Raw genomic sequence first — 24552 nt, 5'->3', positions numbered from 1 at the left:
CTCTCTCTCTCTCAAAAATAAATAAACATTAAAAAATGTTTAAAAAATAAAATAAAACAAAAGTAAGGAAAAGGGCACTTATTTTTATTTTTTTTATTTTTTAATTTAATTTTATTTTTTAAATATTTTTATTTATTTCTAGGACAGAGAGAGAGAGAGAGCGTGAGCAGGGGAGGGTCAGAGAGAGAGGGAGATACAGACTCTGAAATTGGCTCCAGGCTCTGAGCTGGCAGTCAGCACAGAGCCCGACGCGGGGCTCGAACCCACGAACCGCTAGATCATGACCTAAGCGAAAGTCGGACGCTTAACCGACTAAGCCACCCAGGCGCCCCTATTTTTATTTTTAAATAATATCTCTCTAAAATTTAACATTTCAGAGAGGGAGCCAGGCATAAGGAAGAAGTGTTAAAACATACCCCTAGGAAGCATGAAGGGAGTTACCATCAGGAAGTGACAAGCATTAGAACCCAGCAATGGAGAATGTGAAATATGAAGTTTGGCATCGTCTTCATCCTAACCTGTCTTTGGACCAAAATGTGGGGACTGGGGAAATGCAGATAATTAGGCAGCCCAAGAAGATGGGTTTGAGTTCATTCTGCCACTCACTGTCTGTTCAACCCTGGCCAGGTCCCTTCACCATGTGGGCCTCAACGTTCCCTTACAGGAGAGAAGGGGTTGGACTACGTGATTAATAAAGACTAAAAGATCTCAAAGAGAGAAAGTAAAAGATTTTAGGGGTGGGGGGGTGGGTAAGGAACAGGGCAGCTGCTGGGATTTTTTTCTGGCTCTTACATTCTCCTATTTCCAGAACTCAAACTTTTTGGTTTCCTGATCAGAAAGCACTTAAAACTGCTCTCAGTACACTGATAAAACTCAGGGTTAGAAAGGATATGAACAGGCTTTGTTAGGTAGAGCTCTCCTAAATTTCCAATTTCATGCTCTAGTCTGGTGGTTCCCCCTTGTGTCAAGCTTCTCATAGTTTAAGCTGGTGAATCACGTTCATTGCTGGGCCTTGCACATCAAGGATACTCATTAAGACCTGCTGCATGAATGAAAGCAAAAGACCAGATAAAGAAGGATCCCACTGGGCCCTTGGGCAGCTCAGTCAGTTAAGTGTCTGACTCTCGATCTTGGCTCAGGCCATGATCTTAGGGTTCATGAGATTGAGTCCTGTGTTGGACTCTGTGCTGACAGCATGGAGTCTGCTTGGGATTCCCTCTCTACCACTCTCTCTGCAACCCACCCCCATCTCAAAATAAATGAACAAACATTAAAAAAAAAGATTACCAAGGGGTGCCTGGGTGGCTCAGGTGGTTGAGTGTCTGCCTCTTGATTTCAGCCGAGGTCATAATCTCATAGTTTGAGAGATCGAGCCCCATGTCGGGCTCTGTGCTGATGGTGCAGAGCCTGCTTGGGATTCTCTCTCTTCCTCTCTCTCCCCCTCTCTCTCTCAAAATAAATAAATAAACTTAAAAATTTTTTTAATTAATTTTAAAAAAAGATAACCAAAATTTTTTTTAAAAAGGTGGGGGGCGCCTGGGTGGCTCAGTCCATTAAGCGTCTGACTTCGGCTCAGGTCACGATCTCACGGTGAGTTCGAGCCCCGCTTCGGGTTCTGTGCTGACAGCTCAGAGCCTAGAGCCTGCTTCAGATTCTGTGTTTCCCTCCCTCTGCCCCTCCCCTGCCCTGTCTCTCAAAAATAAATAAACGTTAAAAAAAAAAAAGAATGATCCCACCGATGTGAAAATGTATAGATGGCTATCTTTACATATATCTACAATAAGAAACTTCCAGAGGGATGGTCACTGAACTTTTAGCTATAGGTACCTCTAAATGATTGGTTTTTAAAAGACTTTTCCTCTTTTTATTAATTTTTTTGTATCTGAATTTTTTTCCTTTATAAAGAACATGCATCATCTGAGATTATTAAAACAACTAAAATTCAAAATTTAGTCTGTGCTACATAGTTACACCACATGCTTTGTTATTAAGTAAAACATTCTTATATGTAAGAGACTTCTACTCCTGAAGCCAAGACTAAACTGTATGTTAACTAACTTGAAAATAAATTTTTTAAAAATATACATACTTAAAATATAGCAACATAAACACATTTTTATCAAACAGGCATCCAAACGAGTGAAACTCTTTAGACTTTAACTCAGNCTGCAGTTGTACCCATGATTTTAGCCCAGCTTTCTAGAAAGAGAGGAAGAACATCTCTTTCATCTCTTACCAGTTTTCTAGGCGGTCTAGGCAGATGTTGGGCGGGCCCCCGATGCACGCAATCTGTTGCCGCCTCTTCCAGTCAGCCAGCTCCTCGTCCGTGAGCGTTTTCTGCACATACTCCATCGCCGACAAAAGCCCCGCCAACTCACTCACGATGCTCTGGTTGGAAACCCAAACAACACAGAACATTTCCTCAGACCGTCTCTAACCACATTTAGTCACTTCCAGAGAAGGAACTTACTAGAAACCAAGCAAGTTCTGCCACAAGTGGCTGCAGTGCACTGGTGGGGGGGACACTGGGGGAGCGTGGGGCTCTTACGCGCCGCATCTGGTCCAGCGCCGTGAGCATCTGCTCCAGCTGCTGCATCTTCTGCCTGGTCACTGACTGGTTGTTTCCATTCAGATCCTGCATGTCTGCAGATGAAGGAAAACCTCCTTGACCTGGCGGGATACTGGCACCTTCACAACTGGCTCTGGGATGCACCGGTTACCCCCACACACTCCTTCCCTGTACGCAGTCCCCGCCCCCGCCTCTGCCACAAAGTCTGAACGGGACGCCAGACACAGAAGTCCTGAAACTCAAGTAACTCACTTTCTACAGCAGATTTTAACGTCTCTAATAGTCACTTGCCTCCTTGACTCTTGAGGGTTTTATAGTTGAAGTCAAAGTCATCCTGGAGATTCTCTACCACTTTCATTTTCTGTTCTAGGTCCTGTTGAAAGCAAACAAAACAAAACAGAAAAATAGAGGTAAAAAAAGATTTTCCTGGGCAAGAGGGAAAAGAAAGTTTCTGAGAATTAAAATGAAGCCAAAACCTCAAAAGAGACACACGCAGGACCCATAGGCAATGTCCCCAAGGAAAGGCTTCCTGCCCACGACTTGCTTCACCTGTACTCGCTTCCGAACATCTTGCAGGTGCTGCTCCAGCATCTGCTGCTTCTCCGTCACCACGGCGGCCGTGGGGTGGTTGGCCTGGCCCCCTTGCTGCCAAAGAAGGGAGTCAACACCCGTGTGAATGCAGGGAATATGGGGAGAAAAGTACCTCTGTCCAGTCTCCATTCCACCCACAACCCTTCCTGTCTGGCTGAGGTGCCACTGCGGCCGTGAGGGGAAGGGAGACAGAGGCAGCGTGCCGGGGCCCATCAGCATAGTGCCAAGGGGGCTTTCCCGTAGTTCTGCCCATGTCCCTGCCTTTTTACCCCAGGCCATACTAAAAAGCCACTCTGTTCACCCTAGGAGATCACATGTTGAGCTAAGACATGGTCCCTACCTTCAAAACCCTCATTCTAGGTAAAGTATGTTGAAAAATTGAGAACACTTATGATAGCAGATCTTCGATGCCTATTTAGTGTATGTGGTACCCAACACATTTCTGTGGGGTAATAAAAAACCACTGTTCCAGAGGTAGAATGCTACATGAAGAGAGAATACCTCAGGGCAGAAGGGAAGGCTGCTACCTTGAAAAGGCCAGAGAGCCCGTGGAATGTCAACATGGTAAATTCTGTCAAAGTAATAGAAAATCTGGGGCTCCTGGCTGGCTCAGTCAGAGGAGCGTGTAGCTTTTGATCTCAGGGGGGTGAGTTTGAGCCCCATGTTGGGTGTACGGATTAACTGAGATGAATAAATGAAAAATTAAAAACGAAAGACCAATAAAAGCTGCAATGATCAAGATGGTGTGTACTGGCATAGGACTGAGGAATCCATCAACAGAACAGAATGGAGAGTCTAGGAAAGACATCATAGGTCCTGTTTTCTTCCTTCCTTCCTCCCTCCCTCCCTCCTTCCCTCCCTTTCTTCCTTCTCTCTTTCTCTCTCTCTCTCTCTTTCTTTCTTTCTTCTACTATTATTATTGCTATTTTTTAAAATACTTTATTGTCAAGTTGGTTTTCATATAACACCCAGTGCTCATCCCCACAAGTGTCCTCCCCCATGCCCATCACCCCCCTTCCCTTCTCCCCCACCCCCATCAGCCCTCTGTTTGTTCTCAGCATTCAAGAGTCTCTCGTGGTTTGCCTCTCTCCCTTTCCCCCACCATTTCCCCCCTTCTTCTTCCCCATGGTCCTCCATCAAGTTCCTCCTAATCCTCCTATACGTGCAAACATATGATATCTGTCCTTCTCTGCCTGACTTATTTCGCTTAGCATAACACCCTCAGGTTCCATCCATGTTGCTACACATGGCCAGATTTCATTCTTTCTCATTGTATAGGTCGTGTTTTCTAAAGTAGAAATTCTCAAAGACAGACTTCACACTGAGTCACCGAACTGTCCTGGCTCTAGGTTCTACAACCTCGCAGATAGATCTCGATTTGTGCCACTGGCTCATGTCAAGCCCCAACTAGTGATCTCTGACTTCCAATCTGTTCTCTATGCTGCTACCAGGAGTCTTCAAAACGAAGCCAAACATGCCAGTTCTAGAGGGATCCATTCTTTCCCTTTCCCATGGTCCCCATCCAAGCCCAGGGAAAGCAAACTTCCCTGAGAAGTTTAGGGAAGGCAACCTCCACCCCTATTTATTCTCTTCATAGGGGGAGTGACTCATCTGATCAGTGACATTAAGAGAAACATTCTGTATTCACAGATCTTCGAAGAACCCAGTATGTTGCCTGGTGCCTCTCTCGACTTCTGCCTTCCTGAGGCACCCCCAGGGCAGGAGCCAGGGCCTGGTTTCTAGAGGTGGTTCTAGAGGCGTATCTCTCAGTGTTACGTGGGTATTAGTCTATGGTCTCTGAAGTTCCACAGGGAAGTGGTCCTCTGCAAACCCAGTCTCTCCCTCCCAACAGGCATCAGAAATCCCAAATGGCTACCTGCCCAGACTATGTTTTCCAGCCTTGGTTTGACCAACAGTACAGCGGATATTTTAGTCTGTGTTTGACTGACACGTCTATTCTAAATTGCTCTTGCACTTAAAAGGGAACAGTTGTGATTGGTTATCACCCACAGAAGCCCGCCTCTAGTGCCCTTGTAAAAACTATTGGGGGGCCACCTGGGTGGCTCAGTCAGTTAAGCTTCCGGCTTCGGCTCGGGTCATGATCTCATGGTTTGTGAGTTCAAGCCCTGCGTCAGGCTTTGTGCTGACAGCTCAGAGCCTGGAGTCAGCTTCAGATTCTGTGTCTCCCTCTTTCTGTCCCTCCCTTGCTCGTGCTCTGTCTCTCTCTCTCTCAAAAATAAATAAACATTAAAACATTAAGGGGCACCTGGGTANATCTCTCTCTCTCTCTCTCTCTCTCTCTCCCCCCTAGAAATAAGTAAAAAAAATTAAAAAAAAATTAAAAAAGAAAAAAAAATTAAAAAAAAAAAAAACTATTGGGTACCCACTACTTTCAGGTGTATCATCTCAACCCAGCACTGACAGACGTTTTGCATAATCTGGTAACAAGTTAAGCCTTCTTCCCTCCCTGTCAGTCACCCAAACTACCCACTCTTCCCCATATATAGCATGTTTTTCACACTCTACCTCCTCACACGCTGTCTGCTCCGCCTGACATGTGCTTCTGCACAAACACACCTGAACTTATTCACCTTCAAACTCAGTGCAACCGTTTGCTCTTCTGTAAAACCTTATTCAACTACTGTGGGCAAGATTACTCACATCTTCCCCTACGTTTCTCTCACTTTGAGTATCTGTATACCTACAATCCCATCTAGACTGAGAGCCCTGCTTAGTGGGGATCACATCTACTCGTCTTCCTTATCTCCTGGTGCTTTACCCATAAAAGACACTTCAGAATATGCCAGATGATGTACACAGAGCAAATAACAGTAAGGCCTGGGCTGAGGCTTCAAATATCCAACTTGCAGTTCTAGATCAAGGGCTGCCAACTTTTTCTATAAAAAGTTTGCCAGGTGGTAAATATTTTGGGCTGTGTGGGTCATACAGGCTCTGTTGTAAATACTCAGCCTTGTCACCACAGCATGAAGGCAACCACAGACAATGCACACATAAATGGGTGTGGCTGTGTTCCCCAAAATTTCATCTGCAAAATCAGGCATGGCAGGCTGGATTTGGGCCACGGGCATAGTTTGCCAACCCCTGATCCATAAGATTAGGAACATCCTTAGGGCACCTACCTCTCATGGTAAATAAAGTTGGAGCCTCTACCCAAATTGGCCTAAATCGAATATTTTTATCTTATGGGACAGAATGAAAACATAAAGCCTCTCTACAACAGAAAACTCTAGTGATGCCTGGACAACCTCCCTATCTCCAGTGTCTCGAACAGCGAGTGTTACCAGTTACCCCCTGGCCCATATCTGAGCACGTCAGTTTCTGCTTAAAGTTCTTCCATGGACTCCCATTTCTTACAGTAGTGGTGACAGTGATCAGGATGGTGACAGCAATTGCGACAGCAGCAGCAGAAAGCAGTTAACGTTTATTTCGCATGTATGCGTCAGTCACTGTTCTAAGCATTTTACAGGCATGAATTAATTTAGTTCCATGAAGTAGGTACTATAACCATTCCCGTTAGAGGTGAACACCCGCACTGCCTTATCAAGTGGCAGAGCTATGGGGCTCAAACCCAGGCACTCTGGCCCCAGGACCCTTGCGGTTAACTGCTCTTCCAAAGCTCAATTGTTGGGCTTCACTAAAGGGATGTTCACAATATGGCCCTTAATTAGCTGATCTTTCCTTATCCAACCAGATGCTGAATTTTCCACACTCCTCCCAAGAATACATGCGTTAAGCTTTCCCTGTCTGAACAGGATCTTCTTTCTGCCTAGAGGGCTCTCTCCTCATCAGCCTGGTACACACGCAATCAGCCTTAAGTCTTGGCTCAATCACAGTCTCTCTCTCTGTGATACCTTCCCTGACTCCCTCAGGTAGACTTAGATGTCCTTTCTTTTTTTTTTTTTTTAATTTTTTTTTTAATGTTTTATTTATTTCTAGGAGAGAGAGAGAGAGAGAGAGAGACAGCGTGAGCAGGGGAGGGTCAGAGAGAGAGAGTCACAGACTCTGAAACAGGCTCCAGGCTCTGAGCTGGCAGTCAGCACAGAGCCCGACGCGGGGCTCGAACCCATGAACCACGAGATCATGACCTGAGCGAAAGTCGGACGCTTAACCGACTAAGCCACCCGGGCGCCCCTAGATGTCCTTTCTTCTATGTTCTTGCTACATCTTTGTCTTGCAAGGGGAAAAAAAAGGGCACACTTAACGTTCATAACAGCATTATTCACAAGAGCCAAAATGTGGATGCCACTTAAATGTCCCTCAACAGACAAATGAGTCAACAAAATGGGGTATACATACAGTGGAACATTATTCAGTCTTTGAAAGGAAGGAAATTCTGACATGTGTTACACCAAAAATGAACTGTAAGGAATTATGGTAAGTGAAATAAACCAGTCACAAAAATACAGTGTTATGATTCCCCTTCTATAAGGTCCCTAGAGTGTCAAATTCACAGAGACACAAAGAAGAATGGTGATTGCCAGTGACTAGAATGAAAGGGGAACGAAGAGAGATATTATTTAATGGGTATAAGATTTTAGTTTTGCAAGATGAAAAGAGTTCTGAAGACAGGTTGCACAATAATGTTACTGGACTTAAGACTACTGAACTGTACACTTAAAAATGGTTATGATGGTGGGGCGTCTGGGTGGCTCAGTTGGTTGAGCATCTGACTCTTGGTTTTGACTCAGGTCATGATCTCACGGTTCATGAGTTTGAGCTGTGGGTGAGTTCTAGCCCTGATCCAGGCTCCCAACACTCTTTCTCTGTCTTTCTCTCTCTGTCTCTCTCCTTCTCTCTCTCTGAACCTCATGGAATTCCCTCTCTTTCTCTCTCTCTGCCCCTCACTCACTCGCTGTCTCTCTCTCTATCTCTCAAATATAAATAAATAGGGCGCCCAGGTAACTCAGTCAGTTGAGCATCCGACTTCAGCTCAGATCATCATGTCACGGTTCGTGGGTTCGAGCCATACATCAGGCTCTGTGCTGACAGCTCAGAGTCTGGAGCCTGTTTTGGATTCTGTGTCTCCCTTTCTCTCTGTTCCTCCCTAGCTTGCACTCTGTCTCTCTCTCAAAAATAAAAAATAAGAATTATAAATAAATAAACAGAACTAGATAAAATTCTTAAAATATTTATCCTGAATGCATTCATCTTCCTAAACTCTTGTTAGTTCCAACAGTTTATTTATTTTTCTTTTTTTTTTTCTTAGCTTATTTATTATTTTAAGAGAGAGACAGAAAGAACGTGAGCAGGGGAGGGGGAGAGAGAGAAGGAAAGAGAATCCCAAGCAGGCTCCTGTCAGCACAGAGCTGGATGCAGGGCTTGAACCCAGGAACCGTGGGATCATGACCTGAGCCAAAATTAAGAGTCAGATGCTTAACCCTAGAATAGTGGTTGGTATTTTTTTCTTTTTTAATTATTTCCCTTGGATCTTGTAGGAAGACCTATCCATCTATAAATAATGACAATTTTGTCTCTAGCTTTCCAACATTTATGCCCTCATTCCTTTTTCTGTCTTACTGTATTGGCTGAATCCTTCAGAAAAATATTAATAGCTGGAGGCACCCTCAATCTTGTAACTGCTTTTAATAAGAATACTTTAGTGTTCCCTCATGTACACACTGTTCGATTTGGTTTCTGACAAATATTCTTTATTATATTAAGAGAAGTTCTGACAAATATTCTTTACTGTGTTAAGGAAGTTTCTTACTTTTATCTAGAATGGACACTAAATTTGCTGTCTAACAAAAAAAAGGGTTTTTCTTCATTAGCTTACTAATTTAATGAATTACATTAATAGAATTCCTAATGTTGAGCCATCCTTGCACCCCTAGAACATAAGCCATGCTTGGTACGCTAAGTAGGATGCCAAAATCCTAACCATTTTCTTTACTTACACAGTCTTTTTGGGTTTTGATATTAGGATTATTCCAGCCTCATAAAATAAGCTGGAAACATCTCTTTTCTTTCTAGACCTTGGGAGAGTTTGAATGATAACAGAACAATCTATGCCATGAAAGTCTGTTAAAACAAAACTTTTAAACCATTGGGCCTATTGGCTTTTTTTTTTTAATGTTTTAAATGTTTTTTTATTAATTTCTGAGAGAGAGAGAGCAGGGAAGGATCAGAGAGAGAGGGAGACACAGAATCGGAAACAGGCTCCAGGCTCTGAGCTAGCTGCCAGCACAGGGCCCAGCACAGAGCTCAAACCCACGAACTGCGAGATCATGACCTGAGCCGAGGTCAGATGCTTAACTGACTGAGCCACCCAGGCGCTCCTTAGCTTTTTTGGTGGCAAAGGGAGTGTACATTTTTTTAAAAGTCTTTTTCAATATATTTTTATGGTCATTGATCTAGTTAAGTTTCTTCTTTTGTAGTATATTTTAATTTTGTATTTTATTGCATTATAAAGTTGTTTGATTTTTCGGTTTGTATCAGACCACAACCTCCTTTAAAGCAGGGGGTGATGATAACTAGCACAACACAGTAGGATATATACACACATAATAGATTGGATGTTACAGATAAGTTAGATATTCTAGATGTTCTAGATAGATATTAGATGTTCTAGATAGATATGGCTATCATATAACAACATAAGTGATGAGCCCAGTGGCATGGAACTGTTCCCCAATGGAAGTTAGTGTCATGCTATCTCTATCCCTGAGATAACTGTTATCTCTAGCTCTAATGAGGATATTCTCAAACTTAACCACAAAAGAGAAATGCACATGAACCTGAATGATTCAGTCTCAAATAATCTCCAAGGTGGCACCCAAGAACAGTACCTTATCATACCCCACTCATGCAAATGTCAACTGGTACAACCTTTGGGGAAAGGAATCTAGATCTATATAACTAAAATATATATACCCTTTGACCCAGCAATTCCATGCCTGGAAATTTATCATAGAGAAATCAAAGTACAAACATAAAGTTGTATAGGGAGACACTGTAGTAGTGTTTATAATGGGGGGAAAAAACAGAATGAAGCAAATATCAAAGAAAGAATAAATGAATAAATTACAGCAAATCTATACCATAGAATATTATGCAGTAAATAAAGAAAATAGTTAGCTTTATATTCCTGGACTTAGAAGGATTCATACGACATACTATTAAATGAAAAAAGCAAGAGGGAGAGAAGTAAACCCATTTGTATATGGTGTATGGTGTGTGTATGTGTGTGTATATTTTCTGTAGTTTATATGAGCCTGGACAAAGGTATAAAACCATATATACCACACTATTAATGTTGGTTTCCTGGGAAGAGATAATAAAGAAAGGGAGTGACATTTTAGATTTTTGTAAAACTTTCTTCCCTGTATCATTGTGTAATGTTAAAAAAAAATTTTTTTTAAGGAGAGTGCATTATATACTCAAGAAAAAAATAAATTCTTTTCATTATATAAAAGAAAAAGAACCCCAAACACCCACTTCTACCACGGAGGTCGGTGTACACGCTAACGACTGGGTAAGAGCAAGCATGTCTTTGAATACCAGAAGGAAAACACATCTTCAATAGTGCTTTGTTTCTTCCCACGGCTCACCTGGGCTGCGGTGGCTGCAGTTTGGAGCAGGCGGGACTCTTCCCACAGGCACCGGGCCACAATTCGGGCAATCTCCATTGGCTTCTCCAGATATCTGCTCTGTAAGTGGGAGAGAGAGAATGATAAGTAGCAGCAGGCTTAGGAAATGCAGACCCAACTCTGCTAACTTAAAGCTAACTTCCTCATAGATCAATGAAAGCATTACATCTCCTATATGAAACAATAAAATGAGGGCCTCAGAGCCTGGCCGCCACCAGTGGGAGATGAAGGGGAGAACAGAAAAAAGATTGTCACAATGAGCTGCACACCTGCAACTGAAGACATGTTAGTCTGAATCTTTGGACAGTATGTTATCTGGTCTTACATGGAGGCAAGAGACTTTGTCTAAGAGTATCCAGTTATGGTCAAACATTTAACATTTAAAAATAAGTCATCAGGGCACCTGGGGTAGCTCAGTCGGTTAAGCATCAGACTTAGGCTCAGGTCATGATGTCACGGTTTGTGGGTTTGAGCCCTGTGCCAGGCTCTGCACTGACAGCTCAGAGCCTGGAGCCTGTTTCAGATTCCGTATCTCCCTCTCTCTCTGACCCTCCTCTGCTTGTGCTCTCTCTCTTTCTCTCTCAAAAATAAATATTTTTTAAAGTTTCTTAAAAAAAATAAATAAAAATAAGTCATCTTCCTATGAAACTGCTAGTTACTGATCATGTTATTAACATGCTAACATAATATAATTAACAGAACAATCATATTGTTACTTCAACAGACAAAAGGAGTGGATTTCAGATAACGAAGTTCAAGGGTGGGTATACAGAGGTTTGAGAAAGGTCTGCTAACTTCTCCTTTGATTTAAAGTACAAGATAGGATCTCATGACGTAGCCAAAGGAGAAAAGAAATACTTCCAGGACAGAAAGTGGACACCCTACTCTGCAGGGTCAGTGTCTCATCACACCTGAAGGAATTGCTTGATTCTTCGCAAATTGTGCTGATAGAGAACATTCGACTCCTGTAGGAAACGGCTATACTGCTGGTCAATCTCACCCAAGAGATTATGAAACACCAAAGTAGCGTGTGATTCTTTGCTGGCCGCATATGCCCTAGGAAAAGGAAGAAGGATACAGAATGATTCTGAAACCCATACACACACGCACACACATGCACGGAAATCACCATCAAGAAGGGTAGAGAACAAGGCAAACCCAATGCTTTAACCCACTCATCACTTAAATTCACCTTGCTGAGCAACGAGAAATATCATGAATTCAATGATTATTAACAATTATTCCAGGTACCAGTCACCACTCTCATAGTCTATACTTATAAAAATATTCGGGTGAAGTGGACAGATACGGTGTTGTGCTTTTAAAGTCTCAGTCAGCTTTGTGGTCAGATTATTATTAGCTAACAAGCAATCCCAGACTGACATGGCCTATCTCCATCATCTGAAGCACCTCCCTGGCCCCTCACAGTATTCTAGAAAAAATAGATCATAGGCCTGAATTAAATGAAAATTAAATTTATTGTAGATCTGAATACATGAAAATGAAGCAAACAGTCACTGGAATTCTGCGCCATTTACCTCTATGAAAGAGTCTATTTCTCTTATCTGTGTCTCTTCCTTTAAATAAAGAGGAAGCAGAATTACGGGCCCAAATCTCTATGTACAACAGAACTTTCACTGAGATAAAAAAATAAATATATATTTGTAACACATCCCTGGAGTGTCAGAACACACAGAGGATGTCACCAAGTAAATGAGATCCAAATCAGCCTTCAAAACATCTATCACCAAGCAGGCGGCTTCAATGTTCCGAAAGACGGTTGCCCGCACACACTTCTAATATAGAAATGTTTTTACAAGACTGAGAGTTCCTCTTTATCTCCTGATCTCTTTCACCCCATCACCTGTACCCACACGGTTTTTGATCAAATACTTAGCACAGAGTGAAGCTACAGCAGGCTGCGTCTCTTGAGTCAAACCAAAACCTGACAATTTCTCAGGAAGGACTTACCAATCTTGACTCTCGATCCAAGGGGCCAGAAACTGCCGCAGTTCCATTGGGAAGCTGTCACTGTACAGCTGATGAAGCTGCTCCAGGTACCGTGTGTCGAGCTGCTGTAGCTGATTCCATTGGGCCATCCTGCGGGAATCAGGGGTCCCAACTGTAACCAAAGTGTTCATATGGTCACTGCGAGGCCTAGTAGGAGTCACTAATCTACAAACACCCCATCTACCCAACACGGGCATCGGGTCTGTGCTTAGGGATAACAGATGTTGTGGAAAGGAGCCTGTGTGTTTCTCACGGTGTGCAACAATACACACACAATCAGGTTCCCTAACATCTGGAACCACATCACAGCTTCTTCTAAACTGGGACGTCAATGTCAGCATGGCCTCTGCCAAGCTCCAGAATCCATTATCTACCAGAAGGATGTGAAGTTGAAAAATTACTTCACTTCCAGATTTCCACTTCCTCATCAGAGGAAGAGATCATAATTTATACTTCGCATGGTTGTTGAGATATTTCTTTTTTTTTCTTTTTTTTTTTTCAATGTTTTATTTTACTTCTAGGAGAGAGAAAGACAGACAGCGTGAGCAGGGGAGGGTCAGAGAGAGAGGGAATCACAGACTGAAACAGGCTCCAGGCTCCGAGCCGGCAGTCAGCACAGAGCCCGACGAGGGGCTCGAACCCACGAACCGCGAGATCATGACCTAAGCGCAAGTCGGACACTTAACCGACTAAGCCACCCAGGCGCCCCTGTTGAGATATTTCTAAAGAACCCGGCTCAGGGCCTGGCATACAACAGATGCCGAACAGATGTTAGCGCCTTCCTTTCCACCCTACCCGCCCCTACCCCCCTTACACCAAACTTTATAAAGCCAAAATGTGGGATGTGGCTGTTCAGGGAGGACAGAGCAAACTCAAGGAATACAGGTTTAAAAGTATAAGCAAGGAACTGCCTGGGATTCTCCCACTCAATGGAAAGTAATTTTGTTTTGGAAGTTCTCATTCCGGAATGAGAAAGGTGAGATGCTAAATACCAGGCATACAAGTTTTGTCCCCGAGCTCATGAATACACCAGGGAAATGCTCGGGTATGAGAAACCAACCTGGCTAATCACTTTTAGACTCTTTCTGAATAGTGCGGGTCATGGAAATATCTTTTTTTTTTTTTTTGAGAGAGAGAGAGAGCAAGCGAGCACACAAGCTAGGACTGGGGCAGAGGGAGAAGGAAAGAGAGACTCTTAAGCAGGCTCCATGCCTAGTGCAGGGCCTGACAAGGGCTCTATCTCACGACCATCAGATCATGACCTGAGCCAAAATCAAGAATTGGACACTCAACCGACTGAGCCACTCAGGTGCTCCATGGAAATATCAATACAGACCAAGTAGTCTTAAGAAGCTGTAAAAATAACTATGAGTAACAGCCAAAGAGTGATATATGTAGAGATCAAAGTATACTGAGATGGTTCTCTGGGATTGTAAGAACATCATGAAAGACTGAAGGCACACAAACATGTACACTTATCCAGAGTTCTTTATTTCTCAGAGGAGGCATGAAGAAGCACCCTTGTAGCTGCTCCTTTCACAAAAATTACGGAGTCGGGGGGTGCCTGCGTGGCCGGTCGGTTAAGCATCCAACTTTGGTTCAGGTCATGATCTCAGGTTTTGTGAGTTTGAGCCTCGCATCAGGCTCTCTGCTATTAGTGCAGAGCCTACTTTGGATCCTATGTCTCTCTCTCTCTCTCTCCACCTCCACCACTCACTTGCATTCTCTCTCTCTCTCTCTCAAAAATAAACATACATAAACAAACATTTTAAAAATCGGAAATTTATGGAGCAAACTGGTAACAAAAACCAACAGGTCTTCTGTTCTCAAAGCAGCAAGTATAATGGTAGCTAAGTGGTTCAGGATCAGGTTTTCGTACAGAAGCCGAGAGGCCTGTGCTGCGGGTCTCCTTCCCTCTTTTGCAGGAACACACACAGAGTAACCCACCCGCTACTGCCAGGATGCAGGATCCCAAGGGTGCCATCAACTGTCAAGCTCTCAAGCACACATTCAAGAAAAGAAAGCACAGGCAGGACCTTCCCAGTGGTCTTTTATACTGAAAAATGAACAATTGAAGGCAGCACCATCCAAAAGAGATGTAATGCAAGCCACATACAGCATCTTGAATTTTCTAACAGCCATATTAAAAAATGAAAAGAAACAAGTAAATTCATTTTTTTTTGTTGTTTTATTTATTTCTAGGGTCAGAGAGAGAGGGAGGCACAGAATCTGAAACAGGCTCCAGGCTCCGAGCTGGCAGTCAGCACAGAGCCCAACGCGGGGCTCAAACGCACGAACCGCGAGATCATGACCTAAGCGAAAGTCGGGCGTTTAACCAACTAAGCCACCCAGGCACCCCAAGTAAATTCATTTTTAATCTGTTTTGGTATTTATTTTTGAGAGAAAGACAGAGTGCAAGTGGGGGAGGGGCAGAGAGAGGGGCAGACACAGAATCCAAAGCAAGCTCTAGGCTCTGAGCTGTCAGCACAGAGCTCGACATGGGGTTTGAACTCACAAATCATGAGATCATGACCTGAGCCAAAGTTAGAGGCTTAACCGACTGAGCCACCCAGGCACCCCACGAGAGCATGAAACTCTTGATCTCAGGTTTGTGAGTGCAAGCCTCACGTTGGGCACAGAGCTTACTTAAAAAAATAATAATAAAATTAAAAATACTTAAAAATATACAGTATACATATACATACAGATAGAAAGAAAATGTTATCACTTCAACATGTAACTGCACAAAAATTAACGAGATGCTTTACATTCATCCCTTGGTACTGAGTTCTCTAAATCCGGGTGTACTTTACACTTAGAGCACAGATCTGAGCTTATTTCCCTTCTCACGTACCAAGGGCTTCAATTCCATGAATGAAAAAGTTTAATAAAGCAAAGAGATGAGAATGTCAGAATGAGGTGTTTGGCCCAATCAGACCAATATGCTTCCATAAATAAATTCAATTTTCCAACAACATTAGAGAAGAATTAAGTAAGTTTCCCGGGTGCTTGGGGTTTTTTTTTTTCTTTCTTTAAACAATGTCTTCCATCCTCTTAAGAACCTCCCAAACAACCTCCCATGCCTTTGCAGTTGCCCCCTCCTTGCCACCCCCAAGACCAACCTGCCACAGGACAGATGCTGCTTGGACAGTGGTGCATGTATACTGAACACTGGCTGCAAGGAAAGGGGTAGCTGAGGCATTATAACCATGGCGTGTATTACCCTCAACAAGAAATCAAAGGTCATTAGAGCTCTGTTACAATAGGGGCACCTGGGTGGCTCAGTCGGTTAAGTGTCTGACTTCGGCTCACGTTATGATCTCATGGTTTGAGCCCCGTGTCGGGCTCTGTGCTGATAGCTAGCTCAGAGCCTGGAGCCTGCTTCAGATTCTGTGTCTCCCTCTCTCTCTGACCCTTCCCTGATCATGCTGTCTCTCTCTCTCTTGCAGAAATAAATAAAATATTTTAAAAAAAATTTTTAATTAAAAAAAAAAAAACTCTGTTACAATATTCCCATTAGGGCCAAGTTAAATCTGCCTCAGGGCTGGCTAAAAGCATCAGGATCTGTCATATGTTTTTCAGGATGGTTGATCTGCACAGAAATCTGTATAACATGTCATTTTATGTAGAGTCTACTGCATACAAATGTGCTGAAACTCTAGATTTACATAATTCAATATGGTAGCCATTAGCCACATGGGCTACTGAACACTCACAATGTGGCTGGTTCAAACCGAGATACACTGTAAGTGTAAAATGTACAGTGTATTTTGAAGACTTAGTAGAAAAAAAGAATGTAAAATATCTCATTAATGTTGAAATGATAATATCTTAGACGTATTGGGTTAAATAAATTATTAAAATTAATTTCACTAAATCTTTCTACTTCTAATGTGACTACTAGAAAATTTAACATTACGGGGGGCCTGAGTGGCTCAGAAGGTTAGGCGTCCGACTTCGGCTCAGGTCATGATCTCACAGTTCATGGGTTTGAGCCCCGCATCTGGCTCTGAACTGACAGCTAGCTCAGAGCCTGGAGCCTGCCTCAGATTCTGTGTCTCCCTCTCTCTTTGACCCTCCCCTGCTCATGCGGTCTCTCTCAGAAATAAATAAAAAACATTAAAAAAAATTTAATGAAAAAGAAAATTTAACATTACATATGTGACCCGCATTCTATTTTTATTGGACACTGTTGTTCTTATGTAACCAAAAGCTGTAGTTTTCCTAATAAAGGATTTAAAGGAATAGACACCTAATATCTATATATATATTTTTTAAGTACACACTATCCCAGTGTGAGGCTTGAACTCCCAACTCTGAGATCAAGGGTTACCTGCTCTACAGACTGAGCCAGCCAGGGACCCCTAGACACCTACTTTTTATGATAAAGTTCAGTGTTATAATTAATAAAAAACAGACTAATATATTTAACTGCTTATCTTGGATACAAACGTGGAGCCATCAGGGTCTACTCCTTGAGCCATGAAGCAAAACCCCATCACACCTGCTCAATTAGAGAGGAATGTTGAGGTCCCAAGTGAATGTTTGCATTTTCAAACCATTAAAAAATTGCAAGTTCTTGAAAATTGTCTAATTCATTTCTAGTCCATAATGCAAAGGGGTTTTTGTTGTTGAGGTTTTGGGTTTAGTGGGGAGACAACACAAATGGGATATAGTGAAGTAGTACAATAATTATGTCATTTCTTAAACCAGAAACCAAGTTACTAGTTTTTTCCTATAAAATTCAAGCAAAAATGATTGACGTTATGCTCTACTTCTTAGGCTAATCACTCTAGATAATATCATAATAGCTCTCCTATTTTTTTTTTTAATCAATGTAAATTTTAGCCAAAGAGCAGGTAGTATTTTCAAGGGGAACATGGGCAAAGGGTCAAAGAGGGCTGATCTCCTTACAGGCTGCTTAGCTACAAACCGTATTTCATGAACAGCAGCCACAGGGCAATCAGCCCACATGCTCTTCATAAGGACTGCATATCCTTAGGAGATCACTAGCCAGATTGTCTATGAAAACCATTGCCAACTGGCTTGTGGCAACTGTTTTACTGGAAAAAGTTTTTACAAGAGCCTACTTCATTTCACAATCTCAGTTCTGGTTTTTCAAATTACAAATTAATCTAAAGAACTCCACTGGAGGTCGAACTAAAGTATTTCTTATCTGCAGAGTAAGGCGAAGCCTGTGATTTAAGAACCACCTTCACTGAACTGCGGGCCACAGAAAATGATCCGCAGAATTCAAATGCCAAGTACCATTCAGGGTGCACAGGAGAGAAGCGAGTTCATTCCATACAGGGGCTGGCTTAGGGCATGACGTCGGGCTCAGTTCTCTCAACGTGTAAGTGCTAAGTTTAGGTTAGTAGACAGGAGGTGCCAGCATAGGAGGGGAACGTCACTATGATCCTGTTCTCTATGACTTTAGAGAAAAGAAAAATAAAAATGAATCAGCAAGTCACCAAAGACTTTCCGGACTTTTCAAAACAGGAATTTCTCAACCCCTTGGGGATAACTTACCAACAAGTCATAAAGCAAACAGCTATTGTCTAATGAGGAACTTATTACTGTAAAGATCACTAAAAGGTTTATCCAAAGTCACAGTTCTCATTTACGGACTGCATTCTAAGGAAACCAACAGATGTGTTGGGAAACACAAATCAGGACTGCTTACAAAAGGGATTCACCACATCACTTTTTAAAACTTCATTTTAAATTCAGATTTGTGCTTCACATCCACCACCAGTGGATTTATGACAGGGGCACCAGAGTGAGAGGCCAAAGTGAGGAGAAAGACAAAACTCAGGGGCATACAACAACCCAAAACAGAAAGTGATCTGAAGATGATTTCTGTTCCACCTTGCCATGTGTCAAAAGACTCTCCTTTGGGTGTTAGCCACACTCTATGTTCGAAATACCTATATTATGAATAGAGCAGAGCCATATTTTATTGGTTGCCTATTCTAAGACCCTCTTCGCTGTTAGGAAAGGCAAGTGACTAAGGCAACCAAAGTATAAAGTAACATAGAAATCCAAAAGATAGGGGCACCTGGGTGCTCAGTCGGTTAAGCGTCCAACTTCGGCTCAGGTCATGATCTCACGGTTCGTGGGTTTCCCACGTTGGGCTCTATGCTGACAGCTAGCTGAGAGCCTGAAGCCTGTTTCAGATTCTGTATCTCCCTTTCTCGCTGACCCTCCCCTGCTCATGCTGTCTCTCTCTCAGAAATAAATAAAACATTAAAAAAAAATTTTTTTTAAGAAATCCAAAAGATAAATCACCCAGGGGTGCCTGGGTGGCTCAGTTGGTTAAACATCCAACTCTTGGGTTTGGGTTCAGGTCACCATCTTATGGTTCGTGAGTTCAATCCCTGTGTCGGTCTCCATGTAGACAGTGCAGAGCCTGCTTGGGATTCTCTCTCCCTCTCCCTCTCACTTATGCGACTCTCTCTCTCTCTCTTTCTCCCTCTCTCTCAAAAATAAATAAATAAATATTAAAACAAGCTTAAGGAAAAAAAAGATAAAATCACCCATATCCTACCATCCTACTCTCCAGAACCACAATTGACACGTTCATGTAATACCACCTTTTAACCTATCTCGAAGTGTGTATATATTTTATCTCTTTTAAAACATTACAGATGGGGTGCCTACGTGGCTCAGTGGATTAAACATCCAACTCTTGATCTTGGCTCAGATCTTGATCTCAAGATCAANGGATTGAACAAGTAAAGTGAAGGTGATATCTTTTTTTTTAAGTTTACTTATTTGGGGGGAGGCAGAGAGAGGGAGAGAGAGAGAATCCCAAGCAGGCTCCATGTTTAGCACAGAGCCTGACAAAGGGCTCAATCTCATGACTATGGTGAGATCATGACCCAAGCCCAAAGTCTAGAGTCAGACATTCAACCAACTGAGCCACCCAGGCACCCCACAGAGCCCACATTTAAATATTACAACTTTACAGGCGCCTGGGTAGCTCAGTCAGTTGAGTGTCCAACTTCAGCTCAGGTCATGATGTCGCCATTCATGGGTTTGAGCCCCGCATCGGGCTCTGTGCTGACAGCTCAGAGTCTGGAGCCTGCTTTGGATTCTGTGTCTCCCTCTCTCTCTGCTCCTCCCCTGGTCACACTCTGTCTCTCTGCCTCTCAAAAATAAATGTTAAAAATTATTTTTAATATTACAGCTTTGCCTATTTAACCATTTGTAATTTAACCATTCATAATTACCTTAGACATTAAGATTCTGAAATTTCAAATTATAAAAAGATAATTCAAAATAAGTGTGCTTGTATAGTAAACATATAATATCATTGCTTACAAATCCAAAGAGCATCTTTATAAGGTACAACACCAAGTGTTTGCCTTTATAATAAGTTTATATATAAATCTAATTTTCATTTCCTTAAAAGACAAAATAGTAACAGCTGAGTGCCCAATCCAACTATACCTATTGTAATATTCAAATATACTTAGTTATAAATAATAGGATTTGCTTTAAAGTCAGAAACCAACTCTTCCTTGTAAAAATGGACACTGAGATCTAAGAGAACATGAGTTACAGTTCCCTACTAACATGGCAAATTTGAGAATATGGAAGAAGTAGTAAATTACTTGGGAGTAGAGCTCAGAGAAGTGAGAAAAAGGACAGTTTTTAATGACACCCTGGAATACTCTCACCCCAAAAGTCTCACTCCTCACTCCTCTTATCTATCTCACTTCAAGAAGACTTAAAGAATCTTGTGCCAAGCACATTATTTTTTTCTATTCTAAATCCTGACATGCTGTACAGTCTTAACACTAGTACTACCTTTGTACAGTTATCTAATTTATAACTAGAAATACAGAGAAAATATATCGGATTCATAGTTAAGAGATGAAGACTACCAGGAATGTGAACAGCAAAAAGGAAAGATCTAGGGCTCTGATCCGCAAAGAACAATCAAGATCTTAAAAACAAAACTATAAGAACTACCCAGAATCAAGTGCTTATCCAGCCATCTTTTATTTTTTTAATTTTGAGAGAGAGAGAGAGAGAGAGAGAGAGAGACAGAACGTGAGTGGGGGAGGGACGGACAGAGAGAGAGGGAGACAGAGAACTGGAAGCAGGCTCCAGGCTCTGAGCTGTCAGCACAGAGCCTGATGCGGGGCTCGAATTCATGAACCAGAAGATCATGACTTGAGCCAAAGTCAGATGATTAACCAACTGTACCACCTAGGCGCCCTATCACCCAGCCATCTTTGAGAAAAGGATTCTGAGAACTATGAATTACCAAGGTCTCCAGTTATTTCAAATCTAATAAATGTCAAGGAATTTCTTTTTCTTTTTTTTTTTTAAGTTTATCTATTTTGAGAGGCACAGAGAGCATGAGCAAGAAAGGGGCAGAGAGAGAGAATCCCAAGCAGGCTCTGTGCTGCCACTGTGGAGCCCAACACAGGGCTCGAGATCGCGATCTGAGCTGAAACCAAGAGTCAGACGCTCAACCGAATGAGCCACCAGGTGCCCATTTTTAAAAAACTGATGTATTCTTCATACTTGATTTGGGATAGGCACCATATTTCATCATAAACATCTCAAATGAAAGGCACAACAATATAAACATAATTCCCTCTGAATTGAAAGTAACACAATTAGACTAGCTTCATCAATTACTCAGTTTATGGTTAAAGCTGCCCGATCACAGGTCTGAGCTCTAGATAAAAACCACAAGACAGACCAAATGTGTGCGTCACATAGCCTCCTCACTTGGTGACACTTCCACTCCCCCAACCAGACAGACTCCTCCGAGGCAGGGTGGTGTGAGGCCAAGCACAACCGAGGCTTTGACACGGAATGACCTTGGGTGCAAACCCTGCCTGCCATTTTATCAGCTATTTCTTTTCAAAACATCACTTGACTACTGAACAGGCTTCTTCTTCAGTAAAATGGAGAAGTACCGCTCTTTTGAAAGACTGTCATAAAAGTTAAAAAAAAAACAAAAAAACTCTGGCTTTACAGCAGGTCTCCTATGCGGTGCTGGGTGCACAGTAGCGCTAGCTGGCTTGTTCCTTCCTCCCACAACATTCCTTTCATTGGCACTTCTTATGCCAAGTTCATTTCCTCGACGCCCTGGGAAACAGATTAATTCATCAGATTAGCCATTTTAAATAATAAAGCTAGCTTTCCCTGCCATGTCAAATTCGTGTGTTTTAATGGGTCCTTGGGTCATATCCTGAGGGAGGGAGTTTGTAATGCTGTGATTTAGTGTAAATGTGTAATAAGGGAAAAGGACAAGAGGGGCGCCTGGGTGGCTCAGTCGATTGAGCCGTTGAGCGGCCAACTTCGGCTCAGGTCATGATCTTGCGGTACGTGGGTTCGAGCCCCGCGTTGGGCTCTGTGCTGACAGCTAGCTCAGAGCCTGGAGCCTGTTTCAGATTCTGTGTCTCCCTCTCTCTCTGACCCCCCTCTGCTCACGCTGTGTCTTTCTCTCTCTCAGAAATAAATAAAAAACATTAAAAAAAATTTTTTTAATAAAAAATAAAAAAAATTTTCAAAAAAGACAAGAGAGTCAGTCCTGATCAAGTATCTCCTTACATAGCTCACCTAAGGATAGCTCTAGGTCCTAAATAGACTAAAGGTGAAAACAACTATGTGATACCCAAATGAAAGAAAAAGATGGAAAGTAAGAGACTTGGTTTAAGAGCAGGCCAAATAACTAATGATTTTCACTGAATTTATAGCACCTACTATGTTCCAGGCACTGTTGTAAGCACTTGCCATCTATTCATTTACTCATTTCATCCTCACGACAACCCTGTGACCTAGATTTATTTGGACCCCCATTTTATAATCATGATCTCAAGCCAATGCGATCTTATGGTTTTGTTTTAAGTAAGCTCTCCGCCCAACAAGGGGCTTGAACTCGAAACCCCGAGATCAGGAGTCGCATGCTCTACTGATAGAGCCAGCCAGGCACCCCCATCTTATGGTATTTTAAACAGCATTACGCAGTGCTTGAATGAAAGAATCTATCTATCCCGCTGTAACTGGCCCGCATCTAGAATAAATCTCTAATTACATCACAATTTAAATGGTGCACTAGAAAACAAGCACATTCAGAGCAGGTGATCAGGGTGTGGGGAGTCGAGAACTTGAAAGTTTTGCCCAGTAAGAAGACTTGAGGAACAGGAAGTGCGGTCAGAAGAGGGTAAGACACTTATAGAAGTTCGGCTCTTCCATACGTGGAGATGTGTACATGAAAGGGTGAAACATTCCAGAAACTTTCTGCTTCCTCCTAACACCTACCCCAGATTCTGCCCTCTGGAGTATGCCCTCTGCCCGCAGAGGTTCCCCACCCTGGCTGCAGATCAGAATTACAAGAGCAATTTTTCTTTTTCTTTGAAAGTAGGGGTGCCTGGGAAATCAAACTAGATTTGTCAAAGTGGAATCACTGAGGGAAGGTTTTGCTACTTAACATCTCTCGGATGATGCTAACGTGTGGCCACTTTGAGAACACTGGAAGGAGAGCAGGGACCAGGGGTCAACTCTGAAAGCCCCTCAGGTGATTCCAGTAGCCAGATGCTGGTCCTTACTCCGGATGTACTGAGTAATAATCTCCAGGGACGGGATCCGGGCAGTTGTAATGAAGCAGCATACTGCAGTGACTGTATAGAGACTATGGCATGAGATGAGGTTGGAGGAGAAATATGAACTCTCATCCAGGGGTAATAAGGAAGGCTGAAAAGTTTTAAGCAGACCGGTGACAATTTGATTTGTATTTCAGAAAGATCCCTCGGGCTGCCATAACCAAGGTGAGATCTGGCAGTGGCCTGAACTAGGGCAGCAGCCTCAAAGCTGTTTTGAAGCGGACGTCTTCCAGAGATATTAAAGAGGGAGGCGGGAGGGGGCTTGGTGACCGTCTGAAGGGCAAAGGTGACCCCGACAAAGGGAGGAGTAAGGGACAGCCTCCCAGGTTCCTGTTGCATTTGGTGTTCAAATGGAGGTTAAATGTTCACCCTGAGAAATAGTGCAGCAGTAACTCTGACGCGGGGAGAGCCGCTGAGCTGGGTGGCCTCCGAAGGCTATTCAGTCTATAAATTACGATCAGGCTCCATTCCCCCAAGACATTAAGGTTGCTGCAACCCAAGAATCAATGCTTTGGGGGAAGGAGCACATTGCTATTTAACAAAAAGGGTCTAGGGCTTGCGCTCCGATCTGACAAACTCTCCCATCCCCCGCCCTGCCCCCACAGAAGGGGAGTCAAAGGGAAAATAAAATCAGCCAGAAAGCTCAGAGCCAAAACAAACATGGGCCATGAAGAGAGCTTCTGTCTCCTTGCATGTGCTCGCTTGCCACCAGTCTATTTCCATATTTGCTCTTCCTCTTCCCCTACTTTAAGCCCCTCTGATGACTCTGCATTGTTCTTGGGCTGAAAAAGTATGTAAAATCAAAGCAGAACAGCCTTGCGCTTCAGCCACGGATCCTGGTGCCACCACTTAGGTGTGTGGGATCAAGGGACAGCCATTTAGCCTCTCTGTGCCTCAGTTTCCTCACCTGTGAAAAAGGGCAGACAATGGAACTTACATCACAGGATCACTGTAGGAACTAAAGGAGTCAATGTACACAAAGCACTTAAGACACAGCTGGCACATGGCATGTAAGTGTCTGTGTTATTAATGTGACCGATGGCCTGGTGAGCCCTGTCCTTCTTGCCTCAGCTGGCAGCAGCCTGCTGGCTGGGCTCCCGGCACTCTCTCTGCTCTTCTTTCAGCTGCTCAAAAATACCAAGGCCTC

General features: G+C 42.9%; 1 protein-coding gene across 5 annotated transcripts in view; it reads right to left on the bottom strand.

The window, feature by feature from the left end:
* The window catches only part of STAT3 (signal transducer and activator of transcription 3), a 69038-nt gene that overhangs the window by 17771 nt on the left and 26715 nt on the right, over positions 1–24552 (bottom strand). For 4 of the 5 annotated variants that reach the window (XM_077779177.1, XM_077779181.1, XM_077779179.1 and 1 more), the window contains exons 2-8: positions 12739–12889; positions 11679–11823; positions 10729–10827; positions 3119–3214; positions 2861–2942; positions 2549–2643; positions 2237–2388 (exon numbers count right to left, since the gene is read on the bottom strand). In XM_077779177.1, coding sequence (XP_077635303.1) covers positions 2237–2388; positions 2549–2643; positions 2861–2942; positions 3119–3214; positions 10729–10827; positions 11679–11823; positions 12739–12866 — 797 coding nt within the window. In that variant the 5' untranslated portion in view covers positions 12867–12889. The remainder of the gene's footprint in view (positions 1–2236; positions 2389–2548; positions 2644–2860; positions 2943–3118; positions 3215–10728; positions 10828–11678; positions 11824–12738; positions 12890–24552) is intronic. The other variant, XM_077779178.1, reaches the window with a different exon arrangement.

This window comes from Crocuta crocuta, unplaced genomic scaffold, assembly GCF_008692635.1.
Source record: "Crocuta crocuta isolate KB4526 unplaced genomic scaffold, BGI_CrCroc_1.0 scaffold68, whole genome shotgun sequence".
Lineage (NCBI taxonomy): Eukaryota > Metazoa > Chordata > Mammalia > Carnivora > Hyaenidae > Crocuta > Crocuta crocuta.
This window is presented reverse-complemented; position numbering and strand designations above follow the sequence as displayed.